At 40.0% G+C, this 21,704-nt stretch overlaps 2 protein-coding genes across 3 annotated transcripts; one reads left to right on the forward strand and one right to left on the reverse strand.

The window, feature by feature from the left end:
• Positions 1-5,600: 5,600 nt before the first annotated feature.
• LOC122026207 (calcium-dependent protein kinase 20-like) lies at positions 5,601-9,200 on the reverse strand. 2 transcript variants are annotated; one of them, XM_042584858.1, is made up of 9 exons: positions 9,075-9,200; positions 8,311-8,830; positions 8,063-8,186; positions 7,779-7,922; positions 7,420-7,572; positions 6,746-6,861; positions 6,405-6,572; positions 6,067-6,297; positions 5,601-5,886 (listed from the first exon to the last, which is right to left on the reverse strand). In XM_042584858.1, exons 2-9 carry the CDS (start codon positions 8,779-8,781, stop codon positions 5,749-5,751), a joined length of 1,545 nt encoding a protein of 514 aa, XP_042440792.1. In that variant the 5' UTR covers positions 8,782-8,830; positions 9,075-9,200; the 3' UTR covers positions 5,601-5,748. The 2 variants fall into 2 exon arrangements, with proteins under 2 accessions (XP_042440792.1, XP_042440791.1); XM_042584857.1 differs by lacking the exon at positions 9,075-9,200 and having other exon boundaries at positions 8,311-9,008.
• A 2,071-nt stretch (positions 9,201-11,271) lies between these two features.
• Positions 11,272-15,891, forward strand: LOC122026190. The gene is made up of 5 exons (XM_042584836.1): positions 11,272-11,844; positions 11,938-12,288; positions 12,385-12,609; positions 14,823-15,035; positions 15,315-15,891. The coding sequence occupies exons 1-5, from the start codon at positions 11,482-11,484 to the stop codon at positions 15,645-15,647; spliced, it is 1,485 nt and encodes a 494-aa protein (XP_042440770.1). The 5' UTR covers positions 11,272-11,481; the 3' UTR covers positions 15,648-15,891.
• The last annotated feature ends 5,813 nt before the right edge of the window (positions 15,892-21,704 follow it).

The raw sequence follows: 21,704 nt of genomic DNA on the forward strand, positions 1-21,704 counted from the left end.
AGACCTCTTGATCTTCTACCGTATTCCTCTTCTAACCTCGGACGTTGTGTGGGCAACGATCTTCCGAGATGAGAACCACCAAGCACCTTCTTCTTCCTTGCAAATTTCGGCCATCAAAACTTCTTCTAGGATGAAGAGGTTCGGCCACCACCACCATGCTCCAAGGGATGCTAGAAAAGAGGCTTCTTTTCTCTCCTTCTTCTCCTTCTTAGTTCTGGCCACCAAAGCTATCTCCACCATGAGAAAATTTCGGCCACACAAAGGAGAGGAGAGGAAAGAAAGGGCCGGCCACACCCAAGGAAGAAAAGAGGGAGAAAAATAATAGAGTTGTTCACCATGAAGCCTCCTCTACCCCCTCTTTTATAATCCTTGGTCTTGGCAAATAAGGACATTTAAATAAAAATTTCCTTAATTCCTTTGCCATGAAAAAGAAAAATTATTTTAATTAAAACAATTTTCTTTTTTTAATTGCAATGGCCGGCCACCACTTTCCCCAAAACAAGGAGAGTTTTAATTAAAACAAAAATTAAAACTTCCTAATTTGTTTCTAGAAATTTATAAAAATTTCTCCAATAATTTTCATCCCTTCATGATTGGTTAATAAAAATAAATTTTATAAATTAAAATATTTCTTTTAAACATGTGGATAATTTCCAAAAAGGAAAGTTATCTCTAAAAATTAAAATCTCCTTTCAATCTACAAACAAGGAAAGATATTAAATCTTTTCTTAATCTTTTGTAGAAACTAATAAAAGAGAATTTTTAATTTTTAAACTTTCTTTTAAATCATGAATATAATTAAAAGAAAAGTTTTTACCAAAATTAAAATCAACCTTTTAATCTACAAATAAGGAAAGAGATTTTAACTCTTCTCTTAATCTTTTGTAGAATCTTATAAAAGGAAGGATTTAAATTTTTAAACTCTCTTTTAAATTATATTATCCACATAAGAAAAAATTTTAAAATTAAAATTCCTTTTTATTTTAATAGGGCCGCCACATGAATTCACCCATGAACATACCCATGGCCGGCCCTAGCTTGGTCTCCAAGCTAGCTTGACCGGCCCCTATAGGATGGGTAAGAAGGTGGGTATAGGTGGGTATAGTACTCTATAATTAAGAGGCTACGATAGAGACCGAGAGGAGGAATTGGTTTTGGTCTCCCGATAAAATTAAGCATCCCGTGCTCGCCCCGAACACACAACTTAATTTTATCAATAATAATTCATTCCACTAGAGAACTATTATTGAACTACCGCACCAATCCCAAATTACATTTTGGGCTCCTTCTTATCATGAGTGCGTTAGTCTCCCTGTGTTTAAGATATCGAATGTCCACTAATTAAGTGAGTTACTGACAACTCATTTAATTAATATCTTAGTCCAAGAGTAGTACCACTCAACCTTATCATCATGTCGGACTAGGTCCACTCCGGGTTTAACATGACAATCCTTATGAGCTCCTCTTGAGGACATTATCAACCTAGTATCTCTAGGACACAGTTTCCTTCTATAATCAACAACACACACTATAAGTGATACCATTTCCCAACTTATCGGGCTTATTGATTCATCGAACTAAATTTCACCCATTGATAAATTAAAGAAATAAATATCAAATATATGTGCTTGTTATTATATTAGGATTAAGAGCACACACTTCCATAATAACCGAGGTCTTTGTTTCTTTATAAAATCAGTATAAAAGAAACGACCTCAAATGGTCCTACTCAATACACTCTAAGTGTACTAGTGTAATTATACAGTCAAGATAAACTGATACCTAATTACACTACGACCTTCTAATGGTTTGTTCCTTTCCATTTTGGTCGTGAGCTACTGTTTATAATTTATAAGGTACTGATAACATGATCTTCTGTGTGTGACACCACACACCATGTTATCTACAATATAAATTAATTGAACAACTACATTTATCATAAATGTAGACATTTGACCAATGTGATTCTTATTTCTAGATAAATGTTTTATACCAAAAGCTAGGCTTTTAGTATACATTCTAACAATCTCCCACTTATACTAAAAGACTAAGCTGCCATATTTGCTGCCATACATCTGATTCTCATGCCTTTCAAAAAGCTCTTGCCTTAAGGACCTTAGGTTATCATCTGATGCAATCTAGGCGGCAACAACTTCTCCTCGTTTATACGATTTCTCGTATTGGGTGGTACTTGCGCTCTATTGTGTTTACTTGCCTTATAGACTTATGGTTTCTTCGAGTTTGCTACTGCACCAATATTATTACAATAAATTGTAATAATCTTTGGACAAACCAGAAATCATATCTAAGTCTATCTTGAGGTTATTGAGGCATTCAGCTTTTATGGCTACCTCAGAGGCTTGCCATATACTCAGCTTCTATGGTGGAGTCCAGAAAAACACCTATGCTTATCACTCTTCCATAGTTATGACTTTTCCTCCTAAAGTAAACACAAAACCCCGAGGTCGACTTATTATTGTCTCTATCCGATTGGAAGTCAAAATCCATGCAACCCACAAGGACTAAATTAACTGCCTTGTAAGCTAGCATATAATCTCTAGTGCCTCTAAGGTACTACAATATATGCTTTACTGTAGTCCACTATCCTTGCCCAGGGTTTCTATGATATCTGCTAACTATGCTCTTGGCAAAACAGATTTCTGATCTCGTGCATAGCATACATTAGGTTGTCTAACTGCCGAAGCATAAAGAACTGCCTACATGTCCTTAATCTCCTTTGATGTCATCGGAGACATCTCTTTAGATAAAGACACTCCATGCTTAAAAGGTAAGAAACCTTTCGAGGAGTTTTGCATGCTTAAAACGAGCAATGATTTTCCGATGTATCAAGCTTGGGATAAGTAAAATATATTTTTTCTTTCGATCCCTTATCACTTTGATCTCAAAAATATATACATTCTCCCAAGTCCTTTATATCGAATTATTTGGACAACCATACCCTTACTTCTGACAACATTTTGATATTGTTTCCAACTACCAAAAATGTTATCTACGTATAGTACAAGAAATACCACCACGTTTCCATCACACCTTTTGTATACACGAGACTTATCCGTTTACTCAATAAATCCATAGGTCTGGATTACTTTGATAAACCGGATGTTCCAAGACCTTGAAGCTTTGCCTCAGTCCATAGACTGATTGAGCTTGCACACAAGATGCTCTTAGCCCTTTGCAATGAACCCTTCTGGTTGCTTTATATGGATGCTTTCATCAAGACTTCCATTAAGGAATGCTGTCTTGACATCCACTTGCCAAATAGATAAAAGAATCCGGATAGACTTAAACATGGCTACCAGTGAAAAAGTTTCCTTTTCATCAAGCCTTGCTTTGAAAGTTACTACCTTCCTTTCTATCCCTTTTTTCCTATTATAGACCTTTTTACACCCAAAGGCTTTTACACCATTTGGTGGTTCTACAAGCTTCCAGATTTTATTAGAATACATATATTCTAATTCTGTTATTCATTACTCTTTGCCAAGATGTTGCATCTTTATCTTGGAGTGTTTCGTCATATGTCCGGAGATCAGGTTCATGTCCTCCAGGGATCGAGTCCAAAAAACTCTCCCAAAACTTGAATCTTTTTAGGTTGCCTAACAACCCTCCCACTATGACAAGACACTTTCTGCAATTGTGTATCATTTGTGATACGTGTTGCAGTTTCCTTGTGGTATCTCATCTTGTACAGTTGGTACTAGATTAGACATGCCTTTTATTATTTCCTTAAGAATAAATTTTCTTATGGGCACATGGTTTATTACATAGTCCTTTTCTAAAAATCGGTCATTGATACTAACAATGACCTTCTGATTTTTAAGACTATAAACCTACTTTCATTTTACTAGGATAACCCACAAACAAGTGAATTCCTGTCCAACAGAGTACAGAGTGACCTTCTGTAACATTAGTACAGAGTGACCTTAAAGAAGATGATATATAGCTCGCCTGGAAAGGAAAATGTTAGCTACTGAGGTAAAGTGAAATTGTTGCCTGGGGCAGACTGAGACAACGTCTGATGATAAGGTAGAGTCTGAGATTGAGATGGAGTCTGACACCGAGATGGAATTTGAGATTGAGATGGAGTTTGAGACTGAGACAACATTTGAATCCAAGATTGAGACAGAACTTGACACCGAGATGGAATCCGAGACTGATATGGAGTATGAGACTGAGACGACATCTGACGCAGAGATGGAATCTGAGATTGAGATGGAGTCTGAGATCAAGATGGAGCCAGAGATCGAGATGAAATCCGAGACTGAAATGACGTCTGGGATTGGTTCCTTGGTCGGACCTAATGTCAGAGAGGAGCATAGTGGACCTTATTATATTTGAGCTAAGTTGATTGCTTTTTGGATTAAGTCTCATCCATTTTGACTTTGATGGATAAATCAGCCTAGAATATTGACCCAAAGGATACCTAGATGCTGAAAAGAGATATCCGCATCACAATTCTCTATCTAAAACAAATGGAAGAGAAGATTATATTAATATGGTCTAGTCTCTTTATAATAATTTCATACATTTATCTTAATATTGTTGATCCCGTATGAAAACAGAGAAGACAACTCGCTAGAGATGTGACTCTGCGGTTGAACGTGTGAAGACTCTGTCCGCCTTGTAAAACCAAGAACGTCAGTGTCGGGCCAAGGAAGAGGTCCCCGGCGTTAGTCCTCCGACGCTCAAGTTAGTCATCGACAATAGTGAAGCGTAAAGATAACTGTAGCAACAAGAGCGTAATCACAAATAACGCATACCTACTCCGGTATATGGACCTCCCTTTATATAGTGGCCCTATAGTGTACGTTCATGCTTCTCAAAACGTGTATACGTTTCCCAATTGTCTTATAAAAGGATAAGTCAGGAAAGTGTCATTGACACCTTTCCTTATAGGGCGTGCAAATTATTAACATGACAGTGGAAGCTTCAGTCGTACGATTTGTCTGTTGACAATCCCCTGCTGTCAGCAGCACTAACTCCCAGAAGGATATGATAGGCTAAGCAAGGGGTTCCATTGTTTGGTCGAGCGGAGGAGCCGCTCGGCCGGGATCCCCGCCTGATTGCTCTAGGTTATTCTTCTCCACGATCGCTTAGTTGGTAGGTTGTTCCTCATACGGTCGAACGGGTGGTCCGGTCGGACTAGCCCTTATAGGGTCACCACAGTTACGAATATCTGTTCTCCTCTCTTTAGTCGTCTGACAATCGGGTCGCTGTCTAGCGCCCGGCCGGACTAACGATTTGGTCGAATGAGCCTCTAAGCGGCACCATAATACTAGGCCCTCCTTTCGCTGAGTGGGCGACCATACCCGATTGGGCCCGATCGATCGGCCCGTTGCCACCTACTCGGCCAATTCTGGTGACATGGCTATGTCTTTGACCGTCTTGATTTTGACTCTACGTCGACTGTTTTTTTCACCTTTGACTCGTCCTTGATGGACACCTTTTTCCACCGCATTAATTGTCATGATGAGTCAGAATATGATACACGAATCTCAAATTTCTACAAGAAGCTCCTGCTTCTGCATTTGAGATATGCATTTATATTTTCAATCATATATACATGATACACTCGACTGATATCTTCTGTAATATGACTACATATCCACCTTTCAGAACAAAAACTTCCACCAATCCCACAGTAGATGAAAAATCGACGCACAAAGAAAAGAATTTAACTGACAAATGGACTGGCAGAGAGAATAAGGTGAAACTCAACTATGCACTCGATCAACTCAAAGATTGTTCTATCATCAAATGTGTACTGACGCTACTGAACCTCTCCCTTGAATACTGCCTCGATGCCTTCCTCCAATCTGTGCCTGCTTTCATCATTGTAGCAAACTCGTCGTAGCTTATTTTCCCATCCTGAGTTCAAGAAAGCAAAGTTGAGCGTACTTGAGAACTTAACCGTGTCTCTTATATTCTTGAATTTTCTTCCATATTAAGTTCAATTTTGTGCTTGTATATTCTCTCTCTATATCAGTTTTTTTTTTTTTCATATCTACAGCATGAAAATAAAACGATAAATGAGATGAAGTAACTGACCTTGTCTGTGTCCACATCATGAATTATGGCGTTAATGACTTCCTCATGATTAGGACCTAAGTCATCAGCCAAGCAATTTTTGAGCTCTTCAATTTCTATGTATCCGCTGTTATTCTGATCGAAGTATTGGAAGGCCTTGTGCAGGTGTTCATCATTTCCAATCTTCCTCAGGTGGATCGACACAGCGACAAATTCTCCATATTCCAAGGTTCCGTCTCCATCAGCATCGGCCTGCCATGGAGATATGGTACGAAGTTTCAATTCCCAGCAAAAGAACCTGCTTATAATCTCAAACTAATCCAGTATCATCATTCTAGATGTTTAATTAGTGTACTCACAGCTTCCATTAGTATCTTAATGTCTGCATCGGGAATCTGGTGTCCAAACTCATGCAAACCATGTTGTAACTCTTCAATGGTTATGTGCCCTTTTTCATTTATATCCATCTTGTTAAATGTAGCCTTTATGTCAGCAACGTCATCTACAGATAAATGCTCAGCTACTACCTAAAACAAAGATGGGCTTGAAATGTTTCAACATTAAATTAAGCAGAGTGAAAAAGAAACACTATAGCAAAACATTGTAATGTGCTATAAAGATAGTTATAGAGATAAGACACTATATAAAAAGTTTTAAGATTGAAAAAAAGGCTCTATCATGTAACATGGCAAGTTCTTACCCTTAGTGCTTTCTTCTTCAGTTTGTTCATAAGTGAAAATTGTTGGAGCCTTGCACGAACCGTATCACCAAGGTCAACTGTGGGAGCCTTCTTGGCATTTTGCAGCCAAGGATGTTCTTCAATATAAACAGAATGGCAACTTTTTGAGTGGAGAAAACTTTTGAAATATTAGTTAATTAAGAAAATAGAATTCAGCTCATGAAATCTTATATCAAGTGATAAGAGAAGATTATCAGTGCTGTGTTCAATTTTTCACATTGGTTCTTTTAAAGTTAACTAGAAAGGATCGGGAATGTGCAATATACAATTCAGTTTCTTGTTTGACATAAAAAACCTTGATTACTTCTCATTTTTTATCAGAAGTATCAAAACTCAACTCAGTGTTGTTGATACTTGCAAGTGTTTTTTCAGTTTTCTGGGTTAAAAAATCATCGATATTGACAGATGATCAGAAACTTGTGTTCTATACGAAGTAATACACTCTTGATTTAACAAAAAAAAATTGTAAATAAAAAATCATGGTGTAATAGGCAGCATCAATTTCTAGATTCAACGCATGGTGTAAGATTCTTCACAGTTTTTTGACAGAATCAACATTCTATACTTAAAAAGAAAAACATCAGTTGAAAATTGCCACTTGACCATGAAAAACAGGAAGAGATTTGAAGGTTTACCGAGCACCTCTTTAGCAGTAGCACGTTTTTTCAGATCTGGATCTAACATCCTCTTGACAAGGTCTTTGGCAGAATCACAAACTTTTGGCCATGGGTCTCTTTTAAACTCAACAACTGAATTAACAATTTCTTGTGCAATGCCTTGTTCCGTTTCTGAAGCAGTGAGTTTAGATACACAATAGATACTCTTGGGAATATCAGACGTCCACAAACTACATAGCTACTTTTCTTATTGAACATAATTCTTTAATGATATGTAAAATGTGCAGCTTCAATGGATACACTTGGAAAATGCACCAAGAAACAAGAAATATGTTTCTTGTTTTTTCCCTCTTTCAGCTTGCAAGTAAAGAAGTTACCTGCCCAAAATGGTGGAACACCACAAAGCAGGATGTATAGGATAACTCCTGCACTCCAAACATCTACTTCTGGGCCATAGTTTCTCTTCAAAACTTCTGGAGCCATGTAATAAGGGCTGCCAACTATCTCATTAAAGCGCTCGCCTGCATAGTGGAAAGTAAGAACTATAAAGATACCTATGGATGTCTATCGCATTATTAGCCAATAAAACTAGGAAGAATCTTTACAAACTTGTTGGAAGTCAAAGACTTCTTTGTTTTTGTGTTTTCATACGAAAACTTACCTGGTTTAAAGAAAATTGACAGCCCAAAATCAATTGCCTTCAGAGGAGCATTTTCCTTTTTGTTTGCAAACAAGAAATTTTCAGGCTTAAGATCTCGATGTATCACCCCATGATTGTGGCAGTTCTGTCATGAAATTGATCGAATAAATCATCGTCAAAGCATAATCAAACAAAGTCCCAATTCAAGCACCAATAAATTCGTTCCAGCTGCAAGACGATTATGAATCAAATTCCGGAGAAGGTATCACCTGCACGACTTCGACGATGGTTTGGAGGACCATGGCGGCTGCCCGTTCTGTGTAGTGTCCTCTGTCCACGATCCTATCGAACAGCTCCCCACCCTCGCAGAGCTCCATGACGAGGTGGACCGAATGGTCGTCCTCGTAGGTGTCCTTCAGGCTGACGATGTTAGGGTGCGCGGGTAAATGGCGCATGATGGCCACCTCCCGCCTCACATCCTCGATGTCCACGATGGTCAGCAGCTTCTTCTTGGAGATCGACTTGCAGGCGAATGTCTCGCCCGTGGCCTTGTCGGTGCAAAGATAGGTGACCCCGAACTCTCCGCGGCCGAGCTCCACGCCGAGCTCGTACCGCTTCTCGATGTTTCGGCCGGTGGGATTCTTGAGGACGACGATATTCGGTGGGGCGCCGGAGTAGCGCTTCTTCTCCTCCTTCTTCTTCTTCTTGTGGTCAATGGGGGAGGCACAGCAATTCCCCATTGAAATTCGCGCTCAAGGTCGGATCTTTTTGCCGCGGAGAGATTGAATTCTGATGGAAATCGCGACAAGCTGAGATCAAGTTTCCACGGCGAAAACTAAGAACAATGCTATCGAGTTTAAACACGTTCAAGAAGATCTAACAACAGATTATTGGAACGGGAACTCCTTATCAAATTACATAATTGAAACCTCAAAATTGAAGAGCAATAAAAAAAAACGATGGAGACTGAAAGGTTTGATTATTTATTTTTTTTCCAAAAAATAAATAAAAACGAAGAAAAAACATAGAACACCTGTTGGGAGAAGAGCCGCCTAGATTGTCATCCTCCTGTCAATTTATCTGCTGGATGATTTCCTAGTCCTACTTTTAGAATCAAGATCGGAATTTTTGGAAGAAGGGCACGAACCAGGACAGTCCTAGATGAAATTTGAATCAATCAATCAATCTTTAAGGTGGGAAGAATTGGAGATGACAAAGAGTAGATTTATTCAATTCAATGCACGTGTATTGAATGACATGAAATAAATTATTAAACACATGATTGATGATTGATAGCGTGAAAAGAGTTCCATCGAACAACATCCAGATGTTGGAATTAATTGTCAGGCGTTGAACATCATCCAGATTTGGGTTGAAATCTTTCAAGATTCTGGTAGTTAATAACTCCTCGCGCCTATATTTCTCGAAGAAGGTTGTGTCGAATGAGATTCTTTACTGGGTCGGGCCTTGGCTGCAATCTCAGGTTATTTGCTGCTGCTTCGCTGATTTGCAGATTGTCATAAATCCCAACCAAACCAAGCTCAAGTCGAGCCCAGTGCATGGGCATGGAACCAAAAGCCACGCAGGGCGTGTTGTCTCCATCAATATTGCTTCTCTGCGTCCAATCCAATCCCCAATCTGACACGACTACCACGGGCCTGACGTTGAGAAGCCGTGGCAGGTGCTCCAGGCGCAGCAAATGAAAGCCTCCCCAGCTGTTGCATGTGGCTGCCGCTTCCTCCTCTGCCTCTGCAGCAATGCTGTCAGTGTAGGTGTCACAATCCGAGATCTGGCTACTGCCTCCAAGTGCAAGCTTTAAAAAGGGCCTTCAACTTAATTAGGCCTTTTCTCTATGGACTCTTATTGTCTTGCTTGTTCGATGATTGAAAGGAATAAATGGTATGCATGTGTGAGGTTTGAGCAAGTATCTTAAACTGCACCTCTGCTATCTACCTATCTATATTATTATGAGCTGTCCTCCAATACTCTGTCTGAGTGATGAGTTGCTTGTCTTCTAGTTGTCCATTATTCATATGATCTGTATCGACCCTGTAAGGTTTAAATCGAACCTAGTACTGTGGAGTAGCTATACTTGTTATAACACACTTCCATGTGATGACTAGATAAACATAGTGCAGAGGGTATGGCGAAATAGCATGCATGCAGTTGGTCCATGTACTTGTTGTGGTTTTGGAAGATCAGAGTTCATTTTTCAAATCAACTTGAAAAATAGTACAATAACTGTAAAAAATATATGCGCATAAAAATCATCTCTACACCAGAGAGCCGAGTTTCTCGGATTTGGTGTGTTTTCTCATTAATTACAATTGTGAGGACATACGTGGTTAAACAGTGAATCTTCATGTCGTATATTCCAAATTTAAATTTTGAACATGAATATTAATTTTTAAAAAATGTTTCTAAGTACGAAGTCTGGTTTCGACTGGCGCATATATATTTGGTTAAGAGACTGGCGCATACATATAATCCAATTAAAATATCCCCACTGAGTCAACTTTACGCGGGCAACAATTTCCACGTACAGCGCGACAAAAATGCACTGGAATCGTCAAATTTTTTTAGATGGAATTTAATTAATGTTTGTCTACGTGGCTGAACAAGAAGCCAGCTCGGCTTGCTCTACACTGTATAATCAAGGACGTGGAGCACAGTTTATGAACTAATAATGATATGATATGACCGCTGGCCGATGTTTTCGGCTACACACCGTACTTCGTCATATCACAATAATTAGACAAATACTCTCGGAGTCCGTAATACGAAAAATATTATTATTTTTAAAAAAAAAAAAATAAGAGAGCCTGAGATTATCGAGGCAGTGTTTGCTTAGCCATCCCACGGACGATAATGGCCGGAGCATTTGTATTGAACCCGACCGCTATTTACGTTGGACCAATTAGATTCGCCATTGATTGGGTTCGACTAGACCCGCACACTCATCTCGTGAGGTGCGCGCGTCGCGCGATTACCCAGCCGCTGCTTCACCGAAACGAATTGACATCCGACGCGCTCCCTTTCCTGCTTTCCCCGTGCATGGAATGATCGCGACGTCAATGATGACTCGGAAGTATTTTTACGGTTTGGCCCCTTAGAGATGCCTTTTGTCCTATCTCTCTCTCTGGTTTCTAGACTCGGGTCCCATCATTGCGGCATCGACGTTACCATGATTCGAGTAGGGGCATTTAAGTCATGGAGTGCGAGTCCATTTCAAATCAAGTCCGATCCCTTGCTTCGCCTTTCACGGTCGCGGAAAACGAGGCACGTCTCTGCTTCCGGCGATGCATTTGTGCCGCAGTCGCCAGTTGTTCCCCCTCCGTAACTCCACTTTCGCGAAACCCACTTCCACTCCCGCAGCTTTGTTTAAAGTAGAATAATAAAGAAGAGGGCACGCGTTGGTCGGGGAAAGAGGTGGGAAGGGAATGGCCGCGAGGAACCGGAGGTGGTTACCGCCGGCGCCGAAGCCGCCGACGATCCTCAACCTTCCTCAGCTGTCGAGGCGGCCTCGAGCAATGAATAAGACGAATCCGCGATTGGAACGCGAGCTCGTGGATCTTCTGGACCGCGATCGTCGCGCGCGGACGACTCCGCCTCCGCCAGCGACGCCCTCAGGGGAGAGCGGAGGGGAATCGGGCGGAGAGGACAAGTGGCGGTTCCAGGCGGAGATACTTCGTGCGGAATGCAACTTCTTGAGAATGGAGCGGAAGGTCGCGCTGCGGAAGCTTGAGAGGAACCGCGACAAGATGGAGGACGCATTGAGATCCGCCATGGACACATTGATATTGGTATGCGCTGTCCCATTGATTTATCTTTTTAAGAAACTCGTTCGCATATTTTAATATCGATCTTTGAGATTGAGCAAGATAACGACGATATAGGGAAGGAAAAAGATCGTTTGCAGCGAGAGCGTAGAGGCGGCATTGGACGCGAGCATCGAGGAGCTGAAAGAAAAAGTAGAGGAGCTCAGATTGGGGAATGACGGATGCCGTGGTGGAAACAGGGGAATCTCAAGGGGAGTGCATCCAAGGAGTAGTGGCAGAAGAAACTTCGATCGGCAAGCATCGGTGCTTAGGCGGCGGCTGGAGAAAATGGAAGACGACCCCAACGTGAAGGATATACAAGAGATTTCTGTGCCAGGTCTAGGGAAGAAAGTTACAGAGCCAGAACAACTTGAAGCAGAGGAGACTGCTAGTCCGGGCTCGAGTCACAGTGGCCGGTTTCCCGACGAGGTAATAATTGATTCTCTTAGCTTGCTTCACAAAAAAAAAAAACTTTTGTTTCTCCCTTTCCAATTACAAAAGATGCACTCAATCGTTTGAATAAAGATGGAGATTTTGCGGAGAAAGATGGAGGGATTGTCCAAGGGGATGTTGGAGAGGATGGAGGAATGCAGCTATTTGCTCTCCGCCAACGATGGTAGTATCATCACCAGCAACAGCAACAGTGACAGTGGCGAGAAGAGGGACCTCAAACTAATTGGGTGTGCTAAAGCAATAGAGAAAGAATCTTTACTTCAAATCCACCAGCCGTCGCCGCCGCCCAATAATCAAGTAAGCACTAAAATTAATTCGAAGTAGATGCCTTTCATAAATGCAATGCATCATCATTAGATAAAAACACTATTGTTCTCGTTTCTCACTTGGTCCACAGAAACATTAGCAACTTTACTCCATTCATCTCTCTTTCCAAAGAACACAATTCTAGGAAGGCCCCTTCGTCGTCTTATTCGATCACCATTTGATCTTGACTGTGGATGACTAGTTTGATAAAGAACGGGTATCAACGATTCAAATCAAAATTCCAACGACATCGTATTGCTAAAAGGAAGATACATAGGGCATCTCGACGAGCCAGGCATCTAGTAGATAACTTGCTCACGTTCATGCTCATAATTGTCTCCTGGACAAGTACCTAGTGGGTGATATAGAATTTACAAGGTGACATCTGATTGGGGGTACTCATCGCTGACTTGACGAATTAAGCTGCAAATAGGTTTAAAAAAAAAGTAGGAAACTTAGACGCGCCGTCAAGTTAGAGATATATTATTTTTAGAGTAGTGGAGCTTCATACAATCCGAGGCAGAAGAGTCAAATGGCACATTAGAAGTTTCAAGTCATATTGACCTCTGGGAAATTAATTTTTTCCTACATTTAGATATTCTTTTTGAAAAATGAACCTACCAGTTTTCCTTTTCCTCCAATGAATTTATATGTACTTTCAGGATCTGTGATCTTGAAAGCACGAGTAACTGAGCCATTGTAAAATGTTGCAATATCTAGTGAACATGGTGTTGAACTAGACGCCCTCTTTTATCCTTTCCACATCTAGATATCTCCTGAAGCGACGTGCTTTAATTTGAACTTCTACGAACCTATGAAATTCCAGTGTAATCAATAAGGTAGTTGATTCACTTTGCTCTATTTTTTTACAGATATAAATTAAACAGGGGAGAGATTCTCTTTGCTTTATCCGATCCAACTCAGCTTAAGCTATTGTTTATTTACACCTTAATGGTATATAGCCACGCATGAGTTTGTTGAAACCGGGAACTTGTAATTTAAGCTCAAATCAGACTCACATATAAACCATCGTTTATGATCAGCTGCCATTTTGTAGTCTTGTTTGGACCTCCACTTTTTGAACCTTGAGGCCAGACGTATGACAACAGGCACATGAGGATTTTAGTCCTTCCACAGAAAAGCGAAACCTACCCTTTTAAATTAGTTCTTTAGTAAAGATTACTAATTGAAGTTGCATGACAATGTTTTCTACCTTCGAAAGAGAAGGAAAATTCTGCTTCAGCCATGTAAGTCTTGCTGTTATCAGTCTAGTTCTAGGTACTGCAATACTATATCCTGATCACGTGAGCTCCGTTAATCGTTTTAAAGTCAATTAAATGTAAGAGAAATAAACTATGAATTGATTGCCATTTACTCAAATAAATTTGTATTTTATTTTTGGCGAGAATAAATTTTTAATGTTACATTGCTGTTTAATTTCATGAAGATAAAAAATCTGCCGGTTTCTCAATCCTACGCAAACTGTTTGTAGTCTTGATTTCCTCAGCCTTGCACACGGTACTTTTTAATGATCAAGATGCTTTTCTCTTTATTTGAAAAATATGAACTTTTGGTTTTATCTCCACAGACTACGTACATTATGTTATTGGTAGTTACCTTCCTAGCACCAGTTAACTTCAAAGCTGGTAATTAAGTCTCTTGCTGTAAGTATTGCTAACTTTTCTATGATATAAACTTATTGTGGCTTTTTTCTTTAAAAAAAAACTCACTTTACCAAACTGACTTAAATGATTTGGTCCCAAGTTTTTCTTGTACTTCCTTTGGACCTTTTTTTTCTTGTTAAAGTTGGTCTTAATGACTCTCTGGGTCTGCACCAACCTCCTGTGGACTGAACAACTCCTATCCTTTACCTTACTTGTACACTTTCTATTTAATGAAAAGAAGAGATGTTATTGAGAATTCATTGAAGCATCTATATTGAATAGATCGAAATGCAGATCTGCTATTACTATTTTGTTTGACTAAGAATTCATTGAAGCTCAGACTGTCTACATACCCATCACAAGATTCCTGTTTGGCAGTTTTAGCACTTAATTTGGATTCAGTTTCCATGAAGTTTCATTTCAAAGTTTGAAATAAACGACTCTTTTTGTTCATGAAAGATGGAAGAAAGGTCGTCAGGTCGATGCACCTTGTGAAGTTACTAGTTCTATAACAAGATTTAAACATTAAAAACATTACAGGGGGAGGAGATGGGGTTGCTGAGCTGCTGTAATTGCAAGGAGTTGGTGGGTCGAATAATGCAGCAGGTGAGGGCAGAGTCTGAGCAGTGGACTGAGATGCAAGAGATGTTGGATCAAGTTAGGGTAGAGATGGAAGAACTCAAATCCTCCAGAGACCGTTGGCAGCGACGGGCTATTTCTTCTGAAGTCAATTTCCACTCGCAACACGCACAAGTAAGTGCATCTTGGCAATCTTCATTAGTTAGATGTACGTTCCAAAAGCTTAATCTGTTAGGAGTCCCAACGTTCAACTTGATTTTAATATGAAGCAATATATTTGTATTAATTTCTCTAAACTCGTAGTGTTGAGATCATTAAGCGTGTTATTTTCTTTGAATGAAACATACAAACATCAAATACTAGTGAGTGCAATTAGCAAATTGCCGGTTTTAACTTATTGGCATAGCCCTTTAGATTTCTACACTATCAGAAAAACATTCTTCTCTGTTCCAGAAGCTTGAGTGGAAGCAAAAGGGCAGATCTTCAGAAAACAGAGTGATTGAACTGCAGAAACTAGTTAAAGAGCTTCAGAAAGAGATGCAACCGTTAAGAACCAAGCTCCTCAATGCTCCCCCTTCATCCCCTGTGCATTCAGAGTTCCAGCCAGCGGGAGACCCACTGAGGATGCTTCAAAACCAACAGAATAGATCACTCAACTCATATAAAGAGAAGGAGAAGCATATTCTTGTGTGCCATATGAATTCACAGAACAATCTAAGCCAGAGCAGACCATTACAAGATATCAGTAACATTTCTCCCCTTCTCAGACCAAGACGTCGAGTATAAGAAAAATCTCATCCGCATTTGACTTTCAGTGCTTGAAAGGATGATGATTTGTCGAGATATTATTTGCTAATCAGAAGTTGCTTAGCTGAGAATGAGCTGAGCACGCCGGAGCATGTCTAGTTTTCCTCTGAAAGGAAGAAGATGTAATAAGCTAGCTGTCCTCCTAAAGCTTGTTACTAGCTAGGATTGCATAAACTATGTATTACGTTATTCATAATCATCGAGCTGCAAAAATTTGGTCAAACTTGTTGTGCACGGATTTAATAGCACAAATTCTCCATAAGCTTGCTTAAGTTTTTTCTGGATAAGTTTTTTTTTTCTTGGATGGCAAACAGAGTGTAATTTGCTGTAATTTGCACAAATTCTCCACCGCAAGTGCTGGACTCAAGTCATGCAATAATTTGATGCTTGTCACACTCAAGGATGTTACATCTGTCTCGAAGCAAATGATGGGTTGGAAGCAGTCCTCCTCGATGGCCAGCCTCTGCAGTACCCTCGTCGCGTGCCGCCTGTCCGAGTTCGTAAACAGCTGCATGCACCACGCACAAAATGCCAATTGGTATCTAAAATTTTTGTCCTGATTATTACAAATCGTAACTTGGAACACGTACGATCGTGCGCTGGGGAATGCTGAGGAGGAGCTCTCGCAGCGAAGCGTCTGGCTGGATGAGGTCGTTGGGCAATCTCCCATGAACGGAGCTGAAGCCACTCAAGGAATTTAGTCAAGAAAGACAAGGATCACGCAAATATATATAACTTCTTGCCTAGGTGCCCGTCTGGGTGAACGACGTCGTAACCTCGAGCTAGCCTGAAATAATTAGAGAAAAGGAATCATTAACTACGAGGCCTGCAATGGAGCTGACATGGGATTGGAAGATCTCGGCACGAAGGGGCGAGGCTTCCTTTGCTGATATGCCGCATTTGCTAGCAAGAAACTCTTAGAATTAATTAAACAGCTTCATGGAATTGAATCCATAAGTTGAATAAGAGGGAAGAAGGTGGGTTATTTGAGGTAATAAGTGTGGCAGTTCCTTCGATATTGTTGCTTCTGCAAGCTCGTCCAATGCCAATTGAGGGAGAGTAAAAAGTGTCATCAAGGTGTCCGTTGGCAATTAGAAGAAGAAATTAAGGATTAGAAACGAGCCAGGCACGCGTGCAAATGGAGGAGAACTTAGATGATAAAAGTTCTACCCAACAGAAGGCAATCAAAGGGGGATGTCGTCGCTGGAGAAGTCCATGACTTGAGAAGTAACTAGGAAAGGGAACAAATTAAGCAGATCAGGAGGGGAAAAGCAAGGGGAAGTCTAGTAATTGATTTATAAGCATCTTGGCGTGAATTAAAGGGGTGGCATCAAGATGGGATCCTCTGTCCCATTTTTCTTATGTCCCTGTGTCTCATTCACTAATCGAATGGATCACATCAAATCATGTCAAATCTCAAGGATGCATAATATGATGTAGTTCATCCGATTATAAATGGGACACGAGGACACAAGAAAAGTGGGACAGAGGATCTTATCTCGGTGGCATCAAACTTGATAGGTCAGATCGATTAAGAAAATGGATCGATATCAGACGGTTGGTTCGACATGATTACCTGTCTTTATCGATCCGCCTCCATGCATGGTTGGATTTGATCAATAGTTGTGGATTTAATTGCAGCACGTATGAAGAGTTCAAATCCTCATTTCCTAATTTTTTCTGACCTCGTGTCCCATAGAGGTAACTACAAAAATTAATAGTGTTTCTGGTGAGAAATACATGACGCTGCGATGTTAAAAGAAATCTCTCATCGAATCCTTTCTGCTCCCGAAATTTTTCTCTGAATCCTTCTATGCCTTAAACCTTTCTCCGGGCTACAACTTTCTTCTTCCCACCTTTGACGATCACTGATAGTGCCATTGACCTCCCTTTCCGAAGTTGACAGCGTCCCCTCCGAAGGCATCCAAGAGCTCTATCTCCGTCTCCACCTTTCCTCGATGAAGATCCTGTAGATCGCGGCCGAATCTCCGGTCAAATTCTTCACATCGCTTCTGATGGAATCTCCGGATCTTTGGTTTTTCAAGTATGATGGTTCTAGCAAATTTGAACTTTTTTTTTCAAGTTGTTTCATTTTTTGACATGTTATGGTTGAGATCATTTTTTATTTTTTTTTGTTTCTTGAATCTTATGATACTGGAATAATTTGTTAGCATCGTTTGTATGGTTGATGAAACTAAGATTGATCAGTGCTAAATATTATTTTATTTGTGTGATTTTTGTTTTTTTGAATTATCTTGTCCCGTGCATTGTAAAAATTAAGATTAATCAGTGCTAAATACACTACTAAAAGGCATCGTGATCTATGCAAAAAATATATACATTTTTATTTTCGTGATGCATTTTTTCATCACATCATCTATAACTATAATTTTATTTCTTTTTTATTTTTTTATTAACAGAATCGCATTATGATCTGTGTAAGAAATATATATATACATTTCTTGATTATTTTTTTTAGGATCAAAATAATTATTAGAGTTGTCGTTTGTTGAATCTACGAGTTGTCGTAGGTTAAATTTTGATGCAAACGAAGACAATCAGAATAATGAGTTTGATGTTATTAATGAGGGACTCTACCATGTTATTGTTGAGTTCTGACCCATCTATCACAAAAGAATTGATGTCCAAAATCGATATGGAATTTAAGACTGAAGAGGATGCCTATGAATTTTATTTGAAATATGCTAAACAAGTTGGATTTGACATACGGAGTAAAAGCCACAATGAAAAATCGAAATCGAGTAAATTAGTTGACAGGATTTTTTTATTGTTGTGCACAAGGAAAAATGAGAAAGGACAAACGAGATGTTTATGTGAAAGCAAGTCATCCTAAAACAAGGTTTGGTTGTGATGTTAAAATGAAGATTAATTGTTAAAAAAATAACAACTTGACTGTGGAGCAATTTATTAAAGAGTATAATCATTATTTTTTAAGTCCAAACAAAACTCACATCTACAGATGTTATAGAAATATAACTTCTTCTACGGCAATACAAATTGAGATGACAAATGATGTAGGAATCCCCCCAAAAGCATTTCATAATCTTATGGTGAGACAAAAGGTGGGAGGGATAATTTAGGTTTTATTCCTCAAGATTACAATAACTACTTGCGATACAAAAGAATAAGAAATATCAAAGTTGGTGATATAGGTGTATTGGAATATTTACAGAAAATGCAGTTTGATGATCCTAATTTTTTTATGCTATTCAAGTTGATGAATATGATTTGATAACTAATATTTTTTTGTGTGATGTTAAGATAAGAGCTGATTATAGCAATTTTAGAGATGTTGTTTGCTTTGACACAACTTACATGAAGAACAATGAAGATCATCCAATTGCGTTGTTTGTGGGTGTTAATCGTCATAAGCAATCTATAATTTTTTGTGCAACTTTATTATATGATGAAACTTCTTTGGCATTTGAGTGATTGTTTGATACATTTACCAAAGTTATGTGTGAGAAAAAACTAACAACTATTCTTACAAATCAAGATGCAGCAATGACAAAGGCTTTGACTTCCAGATGGCTTGAAACACATCATCGTTTGTGTATTTGACACATTTATCAAAATCCTGCAATACATTTGAGTGGAGTTTTTTCTGAGTTCAAAGAGTTTACTAAAGATTTTGCCTTATATATATATGATTTTGATGAAGAGGAAGATTTTATTTTAGCTTGGAACATGATGTTGATTAAGTATGCACTTGAAGACAATGATTGGTTGAGACGTCTGTTTCACATAAAGGAAAAATGGACTATAGTATATGGATGACATATGTTTTGTATGAATATGACTACAATCCAAAGAAGTGAAAGTATGAAAAATATTCTGAAAAGGTACGTCACTTGTCAACACAAGTTTTTAGACTTTTTCAATCACTTCCAAAGACTACTTGATGATCGTCGATATGAGGAGTTAAAAGCTAATTTTAGATAAAATAGAAGTGTTCCATGTCTATTGTATCCAATTGAAATTTTAAAGCATGCAAGTTGTATTTATACTCCTGAGGCATACAAGTTGATCCTGTCCGAACGCTGAATCGATGGACGCTGGGCGCGTGGCGCTCTTCCAGATGATGACGTGGACCTCTGATCGGCTATATGGATCTCCGGCGAACCTGCAAAGAAGTCGGGCTGGGAAGGGGTTCCCGGCGACGACCCTCCGACGCTCAAGTCAGGCAAGAGGAAAATGATGAAGTGGCTTCGAAGACGAAAGATCGCGTACCTCCGTCGAAGTCTAAGGGCTCTTATATAGAGTTGTGGGGAGGCTTATGCACACCTACCGAGAAGTACACGTGCCCTTTACCATACCGTAGCATGGACTTCACAGAGAAGCATGCCTAACACCATACTACTACAGTCCCGGAACCTTTCTGATGGGACGGTAAAACCTTCCGTCATAAGATTATGCGTAGAACTTGGTCGTCAAACATGCCCGTTGTCAGAAGATGTTCCCCAATGTCCCCTTGTCCTTTTGTCTCTTCTTTCCCCACGCCGAGCATCCATCCGCTCGGCAGACATCAGTCCGACCGGGAAGATTCCACTCCACGTTCTCCGGTCGACTTGAGACGATTCCTCCATTGCTGCTTTACGCCTTGGCCGAGCGGGCTTCCCGCTCGGCCCGGCGACCTTGTTCACCATGAGCGTCGGGAACCCGACTCCTCGTCGGGCTGTCTTTGATTTCGCTCGGAACCGTTCGGCCGGTCGACCCACCCCTTCTCCGATCGGCCGGCACTCATGTTGACCCTTTTGACCTTTGACCTCCACGTGGCGTTGACTTCCCTCCAGAAGGGGGTCCCCTGACCTTATTACCGGATCACTTGCCTCCCTTTCAACCGTGCACTCTGTCGTCACTACTCCTGATGAGTGACCGAGTGGACGGGATGCTGTCAGATTACATCTATCCTCCTACCCCAAATCATAAATGGGGGAGCGCAATGCTCTCAACTCCCTGTACACGATGACGGGGAGGAATCCCTATCGGCTAACACGTTGCATCACGCTACCCATGAGCGGACCAATGGTGCATAACAGAGTCTCTGCTGCAACACACTCTGCCTGAATCGACCACTAGCCCATGAGTGGTGGTGTGTGCAGATCCATGTAACTGGCGATGTGCTCAACAATAATGGAGCGAACTATCGCACAGCATGCAATCATGCAAATGATGCATGACACTAACCATAAAATATCCTGACCTAATCCATGTATATATAAAAGTGCATCATAGGTCAACGAATCAAATCAAATCAAAGGTACACAGAAGGTATAAAATCCAGGTCCTGAACATGGTGAAGCATGGTATATCACTACCCCTATAAGCATGTATCAACAGGTAAGGAATACATGAGATGCAAAACAAGCAATCAATCAATCATGTAACAAGTATCAGGTAGTGATTAACCGGAACAAATAAGAAACATAATTAATGCAACTTGTTATATTCACTACTATGTATATCAAATGACATAAGTCAAAAGTACCCGCCTCCAATCGTAAAGTCCAATCTGGTCAAATCAAAAGTCGAGACGCCCGTCTCGAATCAGAGTCCTGCGCCAAACAATATACCAATATTTTATTTAGCTAATTACATAATACAAATCCTCGGTAAATATCTAATCCATTCATCAACTAGGGTTGACTTTGTTAACCCTAATCGTTCCACCTTCTAATTAGGATTTATTATATGCCTATTACATCACAGGTTCTAATCCAGATCTGACTTACCAATTACTTAATTCATTTAGGTTAAGGAATCCCCACCATTCTCCATCTATATCTGGATTTAAATCCCTGAGAAAAATAACTCAAATCAAAACTCACCTGAGTTAAATGCCTCAGCCAACAACTCACTGCCGGAGATGTTACTACCAAAAGCCTTCCAGCCAACACCACCCAGAGCCCACTCAAATTCTGGCCGACCACAGCTATCCACCGGTGGCTAGAGCACAGAAAGGAATCGACAATACGACAATGACAAGAGATCGTCGCTGGAGCAGAAAACTCAACT

The sequence above is a fragment of the Zingiber officinale genome, chromosome 10A (genome assembly GCF_018446385.1).
Source record: "Zingiber officinale cultivar Zhangliang chromosome 10A, Zo_v1.1, whole genome shotgun sequence".
In the NCBI taxonomy this organism is placed as follows: Eukaryota; Viridiplantae; Streptophyta; class Magnoliopsida; order Zingiberales; family Zingiberaceae; genus Zingiber; species Zingiber officinale.

What these genes read in the sequence shown, in the direction of transcription:
- LOC122026190 (XM_042584836.1), top strand. Translation starts at nt 11,482, where the DNA reads ATGGCCGCGAGGAACCGGAGGTGGTTACCGCCGGCGCCGAAGCCGCCG. An exon ending in CCATGGACACATTGATATTG is followed by an intron (nt 11,845 to 11,937) that starts GTATGCGCTGTC and finishes ACGACGATATAG; the next exon opens with GGAAGGAAAAAGATCGTTTG. An exon ending in TCCACTCGCAACACGCACAA is followed by an intron (nt 15,036 to 15,314) that starts GTAAGTGCATCT and finishes TCTCTGTTCCAG; the next exon opens with AAGCTTGAGTGGAAGCAAAA.
- LOC122026207 (XM_042584858.1), bottom strand. Translation starts at nt 8,781, where the DNA reads ATGGGGAATTGCTGTGCCTCCCCCATTGACCACAAGAAGAAGAAGAAG. An exon ending in TGTTCCACCATTTTGGGCAG is followed by an intron (nt 7,573 to 7,778) that starts GTAACTTCTTTA and finishes TCACTGCTTCAG; the next exon opens with AAACGGAACAAGGCATTGCA. An exon ending in TACTGCTAAAGAGGTGCTCG is followed by an intron (nt 6,862 to 7,419) that starts GTAAACCTTCAA and finishes TTTATATTGAAG; the next exon opens with AACATCCTTGGCTGCAAAAT.